The sequence below is a fragment of the Caretta caretta genome, chromosome 1 (genome assembly GCF_965140235.1).
Source record: "Caretta caretta isolate rCarCar2 chromosome 1, rCarCar1.hap1, whole genome shotgun sequence".
Lineage (NCBI taxonomy): Eukaryota > Metazoa > Chordata > Testudines > Cheloniidae > Caretta > Caretta caretta.
Window position 1 is genome coordinate 192,887,385 of NC_134206.1, and position 12,226 is coordinate 192,899,610.

Consider the following 12,226-nt stretch of genomic DNA (forward strand, 5'->3'; position numbering starts at 1 on the left):
GTTGTTGCCCTTCTCTTGAAACTGTGAAGAAAGCGGCAGTTGAGTGGGAGGTTTATGACTTGGATTCCTGTCCACTCAGGAATGGATTGGGGCCAAAAAAGTTTATTTCACACAGACTACACTTGCAGTGGTCAATAACTTGGCGTAGAAACCACTGTTGCCGGCTCCTGTAAACTTACGAATACAACAATTTTGGCCCCTGCTACTGGCAGTCTCACAATGACATGAAAAGCTCCACACATCATGTGACTTAGGACACAAGGGAGAAAGATTTCCCCCTTCCCGCCCTATCCCGCAAAGCCCTGTTACCTAGAAGACGATGCACTAAACTACAAGTCTATATACCATGAGCTCTTATCCCAGCTCTCCACTGATGACTGTTTATGTTTCTAGGCATTTCACCACCTCTCTTATGAGCCACTCTTTTTAGGAGTTTCATACCCTTCAGGGGTTAACTATCACTCACCCATCCCACAGATGAGGTAATTAAGAGCTTGCACAAGGTCACTTCAGAAAGACTGGGGACTAGAACACAAGTCTCCATTGTAAGAGAGCTTAGTCTCACCCATTTTGCCACAGGGCATTCAGAAGGAAAATGGCAAATTAGGTGCTTCAATTAGCTACATGAACCATATGGCTCTGTCTCACTCACTAGCAGTTGGATCACTCAGACCTTTATGACACTGCCACTATTTCCATGCTAAGAGTTCTGCGGGGGGGGGGGGGGTATGCTCAAGTGCTAGAGGCTCATGCTTTTAGATCCATCAGTCCTTGGTTCAGCCCCCAAGGGTGACTCAAACAGGAGTCTTGTTACATGTCTCCCTCTATAGACTGGTTTACAGCAAAGATAACAGCATGCCTTCCCTCTCACCAGTTATTCCTATAACTGGAAGAGGTCTGTGGGAGGGATCTGAAGGTTGTGCACTTATGGTGTATGCAGGGGTAAAAAAACATATTTCTGTATCCAAGTTAACATAAGGAGCCCAGGATGTTTTATGTAGCAGAACACTGGATTTAGAAATGAATTTGTTGTATTAACATTTGTTTTCTTGTTGTCCTTTCATAGCCTGCATTTTCAGTGTGTGTGTTTTGGTTAATGGGAGCCATCACTTTAAGAACGGGATATGGCCAATAGAGTATTTGAGACACAGCAATGCGTGGAACATTCTGCCTGAAGTCCCCCGAGAGGAGTGGAGGACCGTACCTGCCTCCAGAAAGATCAGACCTGAGTTAGCAAACTTACCCTTTCCACAAAGCAATGCCTCCTTTTCAAAGGTTGTTTGGTGGGCAGCCCTATACAAAAGGATCTTGGCTAGTCCCATTCCCAGCTCCCGTATCACAAACTCATTGCCATGCTTTGCATGAGAAGGTAAGCTCTTCAGGTGAGAGATGCTTTTGTGTTTGGACAGTGCGTAACAATGAGGTTCTGACCTTATTTGAGTCCCCTGGCTAGAACTTATTTAAAAAGGGGACAAAAAATAGTCTCAGTATAAATTAGCAGGAGCTGGCAACATTAATTTGGCACGTGCACTGGGGTGGGCAAGTGAAGTTCAAAAGTCAGATGACAGACAAACACCATGATTTAAATGTTAAGTGTCGTGATTTTTTGGTGTCCAGCTTATGTTTTGGGATTGGCAATACTGGGATGTGTATGTGAACGACTTGCTGGTATAAAGAGATACGAATATTCTCTGACTTATATTTGTAGCTAACAGATTGGAAAACAAACCAAGATTCTACCTTCTCATCATGCCAACGTAAGATTTTTATTATTATTGATTACATGTATTGCAGTAGCACCTCGGATCCCAATCACAGAACCGTTGTAGGCACAGTCCTAACCTAACATGGAACATTCCCTGCCAAAAGGCGTGAGCCTACACTAAGTAATGGAAGAATAATACAATAAATGAAATAAACAGATGCCACTGAGATAGCACAGATCTTCATTATAGAGCATCTCTTTTTTCATGCTTTGATCTGCATTAAAATAATTCATGTTGCCATTTAAGTTCCAAATGGTGCCAATAACACTTGACCTTGAAAGAGGCAGGTTACACTTCTCAGAGCGATTTGTCTAAGACCACCTGCAAATTCAGGCAGATATTATTGCATTGGTTTAATCACTATGTTCCATGCTATACTTTTTCCCGTGCACAGAGGACTACTATCCTGTGATGTCAGCCATGCACCATTCATTAGCACACAGCTCATAGTAAAAAAGTTAGATTTTATGTAACTTTTCAAGATAACTGTTTATCCTTGGCAGCTCTCCCTTCTCCCTCCAAATTTATCATGATCCTCAGAAAATTCAAATCACCGATGGTTTGCTGAGGCATCCATCCTCTTAATAGGATTTTATCATCATGTAATGGGAACAATATCCTCTAAATTAAGTGACTGAGGAAGCTGGTGCATCAGTTAAAAAACTCTCTGCAGTGTTGGCAAATTTTTAACTTGAATAGATCTGATTCTTTGACTGACTACCCAACTTCACTCTGCAACTCACCCTGCTCTCTAGCTCCCCAGACAAGAATCTATTTTAAACCTGAAGATTAAAACCACACACACAAGTTTGAGTTAAGGCTCCTCACAATACAAACACTAAAAAACGATGGAAGTTCCGTAACAACACAAATCAGACCTAATATCACTTGATTTCCAAACTTCAACTTATTAACAATGTTCTTAACACGTTCTGAACATACTTACCACTGAGTAGAAAGTGTATGTACTTTAAATAGGAAAAAATGTAATTTAAATATAAAAAGCTAAAATTTGAAGATTAATAATTGAGAGAGCCTCTTACTGCAGTTGCTTTCATCACTTCCATCAAGACAGTCTGCTGTTCCATCACACTTTGCATTTTGCTTTCTAATGCAAATATTATCTCTGCACTTGAAAGTTTGGTTGGTGCAAGGAATACCTGAAACAGGAAACAAAAAGGAACCATATGCTTCTGGAATGTCAATCCAGCAACGTGGACTAAGAAATGGTCTCCACTGGTTGGCCAAACCCCCACTACAAAAACCCCTTGTCAAGGTTCCTCCCCCACTCTGAACTCTAGGGTACAGATGTGGGGACCTGCATGAAAACCTCCTAAGCTTACTTTTACCAGCTTAGGTTAAAACTTCCCCAACGTACAAATTAATTTTATCCTTTGTCCTTGGAATATCCACTGCCACCACCAAACTCTCACTGGGTTTACTGGGAAACGTAGTTTGGACACGTCTTTCCCCCCAAAATCCTCCCAACCCTTGCACCCCACTTCCTGGGAAAGGTTTGGTAAAAATCCTCACCAATTTGCATAGGTGACCACAGACCCAAACCCTTGGATCTGAGAACAATGAAAAAGCATTCAGTTTTCTTACAAGAAGACTTTTAATAGAAATAGAAGTAAACAGAAGTAAAGAAATCACCTCTGTAAAATCAGGATGGTAGATACCTTACAGGGTAATTAGATTCAAAACATAGAGAATCCCTCTAGGCAAAACCTTAAGTTACAAAAAAGACACACAGACAGAAATAGTCATTCTATTCAGCACAGTTCTTTTCTCAGCCATTTAAAGAAATCATAATCTAACGCATACCTAGCTAGATTACTTACCAAAAGTTCTAAGACTCCATTCCTGTTCTATCCCCGGCAAAAGCAGCGTACCGACAGACACAGACCCTTTGTTTCTCTCCCTCCTCCCAGCTTTTGAAAGTATCTTGTCTCCTCATTGGTCATTTTGGTCAGGAGCCAGCGAGGTTACCTTTAGCTTCTTAACTCTTTACAGGTGAGAGGATTTTTCCTCTGGCCAGGAGGGATTTTAAAGGGGTTTACCCTTCCCTTTATATTTATGACCCCTATTAGATATTCAGCTTATACTGGCAAAAACTGAACAGAGTAAGCTATACCAGCAAAAGAAAATTTTCCTCGTATAAGCAGCATCTCCAATAAGGCTTTTGGTGACATAGCTATGCTGGGAGGTGTGATTCTTTTTCATGCTCCTAACCAGCAAAGTTATGCTATAAAAATTTAAGTGTAGGCAAGGCCTAAGTGTAGACTGGAAAACAATGAAAGTCATTAGCAAAGACGTCAACGCTTTTATTACAACAGCATAAGTTAACCATAGCAACTCAATGAGGGAAGCTTTAATAATCATATTTTAGGTAAGGTGTATTCCAACCTCTGAGTCCTTCATATCTTTTTCTAGTCCTTCTTGGGTCACATTAAATAAATGAAACACTCATTTCTTGCCAACTCAGAAATATCCTATGAAATTTCACATGGCTAGAATAAAAGTTAAATAGACCTAAAACATGGCTAGCCTGAAAAAAATATTTTTGTTGCATTTCCCCAATTTTGGTCTTTTGGTGTCTTGCTGATCTGAGAAATATCTGTGCTTGAAACAAAACTATGCTGACTCCTAATAAGACTTACCTCTTACATAGCTCTTTACAGGCACTGAATCCTAAGAGCAGCCTCAGAGGTTTGTTGGGCTTTTTTACAAGCATCTCAGGAAGCTAAGCATAATTTCATGCCTACACAAAAACAATTGTCTAAAGATTTTCATGTTAGAGCTTGTCTATGCCCTTTAGAGTAACTCATTTGGGCCAGATATTCCAACTAGAGTTGGGTAAGTGATGGAGAGGAAACATACATGACCAAAAAGTAACCATACTTTTGGTGCAGTTCTGCTCATCTCTGCCATCCTCACAGTCATGTATTCCATTGCAGGCAAGTGAAGTATACTGCATCAAGAAGCTGGCATTACAATTCTCTTTGGGCACAGCTGGAGTAGGAAGAAAGCAAGAGATCAGCAACGCAAATATCATGGTTAAGTCTGGAGGTCTGTGTAGAATTTTATTAATACCAACGCTGCCACCATCTAAAAGATTTATACATCTTCCTCTATCACCAGGTGCTTTACAAAGGTAAGAATTATTACTGTCTTATGCATAAGGAAACCAAAGAGAAGAACACTAAGTAAATCACCCAAGGTCACAAAACTAGTCAGTGGCAGATTCAGAAATTAAACCCACATCGGTTGTAATTATTGAGCCTACAAATTTATCCTAATTGTGATGTCAGCTGTAAAAATTGAGTGTAAGTTCATAAGATTTCACAATAACCTGTAACAACAAATGAGGATACGCAAAGATACAAAAGGGAAACAAAGACTGAATTAGTCCAACTAAAAAGGCCTACTGATATAACTCCAGGACTGTGCTATGATCATGCCTGGTAAACAAGGAAAGTGTGGAACAGGATATTAGGGAACCAATATTGGTGTGTTGGAAACTAAGCCTAGTTGGTGGCCAAAACAACGAGAGGACGGGCTATTCCATCCATTGCTGCTTTGGGGCTCCTTAAAGAAGGAGACTTGGAGAGAAGTCATCATGGTTGCCACCCCACCATCTCCTGGGGCACCGGAACTTCATCATCCTAATCTGAACAATGTCCTGACCAGACTGGGCCAGAGAGAGGAACCCAAATAACATCGCCACCTCCCCTGGCTCCAGCTGAATCCCAACCACCACCTGGGATGAAACGGGATTGGATTTTAACAAGAACAAACAGCTCCAGCCAATCACAACTAATTTCTTCTCTTTCCCCACAAAGGACAAATATTAACATCTTTAATACCACCTAAGAGACTGTCAAATAAGGGCATTTTCCTTCTGAGACCTCTCTCTAGCTAGAGAAAAAGGGAACAAGCAATATTATTAAAATTAAAGTCTTAATACTTTACATTTCAAATGCTTTAACTATTTTTCCTTCTTTTCTTTCTCTTTAATAAAAAAGTTTAAAGTGTTTACCATGGTACTAAGCAGGCTGAGGTCTCGATATACCAAACCCCAACCCTTGTTTAACACTGTTTAAAGCTGCACGGTTTCAGGATCATGGTAACAACTTCAACTCTTTGGGCCTGTATATTCCATCTCAATTAATACACTACACCCTATTGATTTTAACTGTAACTGGTTATTTCCAATCTGATGTTCAGCCATCCCTTCCATTATAGTTTTCAGATAATGCATCCTTAATGACTGAAGGCTAGTGCACTAACCCGCTATATAGCCTGTCCCCAACAGCACCCATTAATGTGCATTTCGAATAAAGTCGCATTGCTAAGATGAAGAGGATGAGGAAGCGGGTGGGACATAGAATGTTTTTGTTTTCCAGAGGAAAACAAACATGACTTCTTTCAGTTATTTTTGGATAACTGATTGACCTATATCCCCTTGCTCTTTAATATCACCATCGTGGCTATAGCAAATAAACAAGGCTCAAAAATTTTTCACAATTGTTTAAGCAACCAAATCTGAATTAATCTTAGGCCTGCAAAAACAGGCTGGAAATCTCAAGTTTTCTAGTACTATCTTCTTTAAATTCCAACAGAAAAAATGCTAACACATACTTTGGGTGTCCGTTTGCAAATAATAAGCAAATACTAACCACAAAAGAGTTCATCGCTTTCATCAAAGCAGTCATTTACCCCATCACAGCGCTGAGCCTGCTCAATGCATAAGCCGGTGGAACATTTGAAGTACTCAGCTGGACATGCTGAAGGCAAAATGCATAATCTATCAATTCTCTGCTTCCAAATATTTGTAATTCACAACAGGAAAGTAACGCGATAAAAATATTGTAAGAAAACAAAGTAAAATAGCTCATCTTAACTAATTAGCCTCTCACAGTTTGTATGGTAACTTTTGTTAGTTTCTAAGGTGCCACAGGTACTCCTGTTCTTTTTGCAGATACAGGCTAACACGGCTTCTACTCTGAAACCTGTTAAAAAATATTCTTAGCTGTGTTATTACTGCCCCCTTAACTTACTGGAAAGCATTTAATGTTAGCCATACTCTTACACCCTACTCTTCACTTAACTTTCACCATAGAAACAAGAATGGCCTGGTTCTTTTTTTAATATTCAGATTCCTTTCTGATGTCCATTTCTGTTTATGCATGTCAAATGCAAATGTCACTGCAGTATGGACCAGTCCAGTTCCAGTGTAGAAGATGGGCATAAGAAAGTTTAGAGTATAAGATTTATACACACAGTCCCCCTCAATTAAACAGATCTCAGTTGGGATTTTTTCCTACTATAGCCTCATGTATTTCCCCCTCCCTCACATACATCTTTTCTGTGTTACGCTGCCCAATAAAGATTCCCTATAGTTTTACACCAACGACCTACAACTTCTGCTGTTCATAGCTGGTTCTTTAGTTATGATTGCTGCATGGTAGAGTACGCAAACCCATAGAAAAAACTGTATGGTCAGAGTTTGTTAATTGGTGAACTGTTTAATTGAGGGAGCTCTCTGGAGCAGCAACAGCAAAGACAGGCATTAACAATGGCTTTGGTGTGTGTGTGTGGGGGTGACAGAATGGCAAATTTAGCTGACATTTTAGAACACTGTGAACCAGTTGATAAATCTCAGGGTAGGTCATTGACTTATTTTAGGTTTAAACTCTTTTACTTAAGGTTAATGAAGAAAACAGGATTTACTTGGAATATTTATTCTCAAGTTAATTCAGTTTCTCGGGAAATCCATTTGTCATGAATCTTAATAAAACTAAACTTGTGATAAATATTTTAATTCAAAAAGGGATTTTATAAACATGCATGGCAAAAAACTGAAATCCATTTTACGTTGGCTGATGTTGTAGCTCCCATATTCCACCAGAAGCGGCTGCTCTGAAAGCTTGGAACTACACTGAAGCTCAACGTTCACTACAGAGCTTGCGACACGGAAAACTGTTTGGTGATCAATGTAGTAGCCACAGTACCTAAAAGTGAGTGATGATAACATTAGTTAAAAAGCCGCTTTTGCACTAAAGTGCTTCACATATTATTTAAGTATAACATCGCCAAAGTGCAGCCACCTAGTACACAGTATAGCTGCCTAACAGATTTCAGCCTAGGAGACAAGGGAAAATGAGAAGTGTGATGTTATCCCTCACAGAGCAGATGAGACTGTTTTCTTTTTGGAGGGGATGGGGGAGAAGAGGTCTCATCTGAAAGACACATGCACAGTAAGCTACATAGCTCAATGTACTTCTCACTGAACTACAGAGGGGGAAATCGAACCTACTGCACTATTGCCAACCTCAAGCATTCAAAAAAAAAATAATCATGGGACTGACTTAAAAATTGAGAGACTTTATTTAAACACCACATTCAGGATTTTTGCCTTGTAGGTTCTGAGCCCTGAAGCTCTCACTGCATGCCTTCAAGCTGTTCCCTGCAGGAGTGAGGGAGAAACTTAACTTTCTTTAATGAATACTGAGATTTTGCATGTAGCCTCTTGACTCCAGGAGCTTGGGCTTGAACATATACACCAAAAATCCCAAGACTTGTGATAAAATCATGAGAGTTGGCAACACTGCTACTGGGATTTGAACCTAAGAATTCAGTAAGCCCGTGATTTTAGATAAGGTATGGTGATTGGTTGTGCAGCCAAAGTGCTCGGGCACCATCGGGGGGAGGAAGGGAAATCATCATAAGCCATCTACACAAAGTTCCCATTACTGCAGGAACAGGCTTTAATGGATAAAGTGAACTAAAAATGTTAACACTCCAGATTTAAGGTAGAAATGAGGAAACTATGGCAACTGTGTAAAACTGCTGACCGGTACATGGAAGTGTTCATCTTCATTGGAACATAACTCTTAACATGGAATACAGTGCTCTACTGCATTCGTTGCTATGTCCAGAAGCACCGGCACCTGGCAATTAGGTTTTTAAGTTCCAGAAATATTATTTTTTCTTATTGAAACTGTGCTGGGGGAAAAGGAGAAGCTCAGCATTGTGGATTGACTGGGGTAGGGAGAGAAGGCTGCTTTCTTAAATCTTAGTACAATTTTACTATGGCTAGCCTTCTCCTTGTCAGTTTGACTAGTGCCATTTGCAAGAGAAAACTTAATAGCAACAGGCAGCTCCTTAAGTCCCCAGTGTATTGATCATAGAATCACAGGACTTGAAGGGACCTCAAGAGGTCATCTAGTCCAGTCCCCTGCACTCATGGCAGGACTAAGTATTATCTAGACGAGTGGTTCTCAACTCTGGTCCACCGCTTGTTCAGGGAAAGCCCCGGTGCACCGGGCTGGTTTGTTTACCTACCACGTCCGCAAGTTTGGCTGATCGCGGCTCCCACTGGCCACGGTTTGCTGCTCTAGGCCAATGGGGGCTGTGGGAAGGGCAGCCAGCATGTCCCTCAGCCCGCACCAATTTCTACAGCCCCCCATTGGCCTAGAGCGGCGAACCGCGGCCAGTGGGAGCTGCGATCAGCCGAACCTTCGGACGCGGCAGGTAAACAAACTGGCCCGGCCCGCCAGGGGCTTTCCCTGAACAAGCAGTGGACCACAGTTGAGAACCACTGATCTAGACACTGACAGGTGTTTGTCTAACCTGCTCTTAAAAAATCTCCAATGAAGGAGATTCCACAACCTCCCTAGGAAACTTATTCCAGTGCTTAACCACCCTGACAGTTAGGAAGTTTTTCCTAATGTCCCTTGCTGCAATTTAAGCCCATTGCTTCATGTCCTATCCTCAGAGGTTAAGAACAAAAATTCTTCTCCCTCGTGGTAGCCTCTGAAACATTCCACTGCATGTACATTAGAAGGGTTTGGAAAATATCACAGGACCAAAATCTGAAACAGAATCTAACAACTTAGGGAGCTTTCTTATGAGCTGGGTGTAGTGCAGGTAACTATGAGAGGTGACTTGTTTGTACTGCACCTTTAACTTTCTAGCAGTCTTCCTGCCAAGGGCAGATGCTATTCTGAGAGGTAGAGCTGATGCAGTGCAGAAGAGAACACACGTGCTGTCTCTTGGAGACTTATTCTGTTTTGTTCTTTCAGTTAGTGTGAAATAATTCAAAATGGAACTAGATTATAATTCTGTTCAGGGCAAAATAAATACTGGAACCCAAAAACTTCACCATGAAAAGTGAATGTTTTGAAAACATTAAGAAAATGTTACATTGAAAGTATATTTGGTATAGATATGACAAACCAACTGGTGGAAAGAAGTTCTCCAAATGATCTTCTGGTGACCAGCCTAAGTGGTCCCCCTGTCCTCATAAAAATGTAGCATTCCAGCTGCCCTCTTATTCCTAAGGAGAGGGCAGGAAACAGTCAGAAGGATAAAGGAGGACCTGGATGTTTTGAGAGAAAGGGTACCAGGGAAAAAATAAGTTACCTGGCAAGCAACCACCAGGCCCACATCTACTATTAATATTCAAGGGCTTTTCCCTTTGAAAGCAAAGTCTTTAAACAAGTGGACTGAATGAAAGATGGAGAACTGCCTTGGGTGCACATCTCGTTTAAGCTGCCATCTTGGCAAACAGCTTCTCTGGATTTCTGCCTAGATGCCACTTACTGAATCTGAGAAAGCTAAATTGCCCATAGATGCCAAGAAACACTTACGCCAGCCCGTCCAGCTGCATTTCTATGGCACCTTTAATCAAAAGATGCCACAGAGGCTGCACGTGATCTGTAGACACTGCCATAAAACAATATTTATATTTAGCATGTGTATACACACACACACACAATAAATATATATATAAAAAGAATGCCATCCATCAGCCTTTTAGACTCATTTTAAAAATAGGGTAAGCTTTTGAAAGTGGAAAAAATTCTGAGCAACATTTAAGCACTGAGGCTCGTCTAGAATTTGACAGTAATAAAGGAAAAGTTCCCCAAACTAACAGTTTATCATAAGGAATAATCTGTCAGCTTTAAGGCCTTACCTACACTAGCAAAATACCCATCATTATCAAGAGGTGATAGCAATGGAAGCAGTTGAATTGATGCTGAACACCTTTAATTTGTAAGCATAGCCAAGAGCAGAATTGTTTCAAAAACAACTTTGGTTAACACCTACTAAACTCAAGAAAGGATCGTAGGAATTATTGGATTTGGGGCACTGTTTGAGAAGGACTGATTTGTAGGCTGGAACTAGAAGTTACATTTTATTCATTCTGTTTATTATGGTACTTCTGTTGTATTAATTTAGGCTCAATATCTGGGCCAAATATCTGTTTAATGTTGGACAGTGACTGGGTTATGTAAACACTTTTAAACAAGGTTTGGTATACAGAGACCTCAACCAGCTTAATACCATGTCATACACATCGTTAATAATTTTAACCTTTTATTAAAGATACAGAAAAAAAGTAAGACTGGTGTTGACATTCACTTGCAACCTCACTGCTTGAAAAACACCAGGACAGCACAGAGTCTTACTTTGAGACCTGGCAAACTTCTAACAGCATCGGGCCTTTTAGAACACTGCTTTTAGTTGTCACTTTCTAATCACAGGCTTACAGCAGTGTTACAGAATACATAGGTTGGCCAGCTAAGCCAGACACTTATTAAACAGAAGGAAAAGGGAGAGAGATAGGCAAGAGAAAAAAGAAGGTAGGGAAGGAAAAGGACATATTTAGGTGCACAGGAGGAGAAAAGGGGGCAAAGTCTCACATCTCAGGTGGTGTTTAGGATTTAGCTGAAGCCAGCATTGATGGGGATGTCATGAGAGTCCCCCTCTGGCCAGGATATTTCTCAGGATGACAAAGGCCCCGAGGGGGGGGGGTCTCAAGAGATGGTGGGATGGCAGCCATAATGGTGAAGCTTGCTCTAGTAGCCAATTATTCCCCCAAAGTCTCTTTCAGAACCTCAAAAGGGAGCGATGGGTAGAATTCCCCAGCCTCATTATTTTGTCCAGCAATTAGGCCTAGGTTCTGACACACCAATTTTCATTCACTGATCTCCAGTCCCCAACTCCTCTTGTTTACCAGGTATAATCTTAACACTGGCCTTGAGTTATATCAGTAGACCTTTTTGTTTGGCATAATTCAGTCAGTCTCTGTTTCGTATCTTTTCCTCCACATCACCATTTATCATTACAAGTTATTGTGACATCTTATGAACTTACAACTCACTTTTTACATTTGAGCTTACAATTAGGGTAAATTTCTAGGCCCAGTTATTGCAACAGGACCGGAACCACATTGTGCTAGATGCTGTATAAACAGATAAGAGTATATTCAATACAGAAGATAGCAGAGAAGTTAATCAGTCCACTTGTCATGAGGATTCAAAGAACTAATGGACATTAACCGGCATCTGTGTGCACCACAACCGTCTACTGTATAGAATGGAAAAGTTGTTCCTGTGAGGGGTTTTGGTGCAATAAAGCTCCCATGCAAAGCAAAATTAAGTATGAAGGAG

At 40.7% G+C, this 12,226-nt stretch overlaps 2 protein-coding genes across 2 annotated transcripts in view; both read right to left on the reverse strand.

Moving 5' to 3' along the window:
* The window catches only part of C1H3orf52 (chromosome 1 C3orf52 homolog), a 78,824-nt gene that overhangs the window by 61,463 nt on the left and 5,135 nt on the right, over window positions 1-12,226 (reverse strand). The window lies entirely within an intron of this gene.
* TMPRSS7 (transmembrane serine protease 7) overlaps window positions 1-12,226 on the reverse strand; it is a 59,036-nt gene that overhangs the window by 5,315 nt on the left and 41,495 nt on the right. Inside the window, exons 11-14 of the mRNA XM_048870416.2 lie at window positions 7,644-7,780; window positions 6,446-6,553; window positions 4,668-4,778; window positions 2,810-2,926 (exon numbers count right to left, since the gene is read on the reverse strand). Coding sequence (XP_048726373.2) covers window positions 2,810-2,926; window positions 4,668-4,778; window positions 6,446-6,553; window positions 7,644-7,780 — 473 coding nt within the window. The remainder of the gene's footprint in view (window positions 1-2,809; window positions 2,927-4,667; window positions 4,779-6,445; window positions 6,554-7,643; window positions 7,781-12,226) is intronic.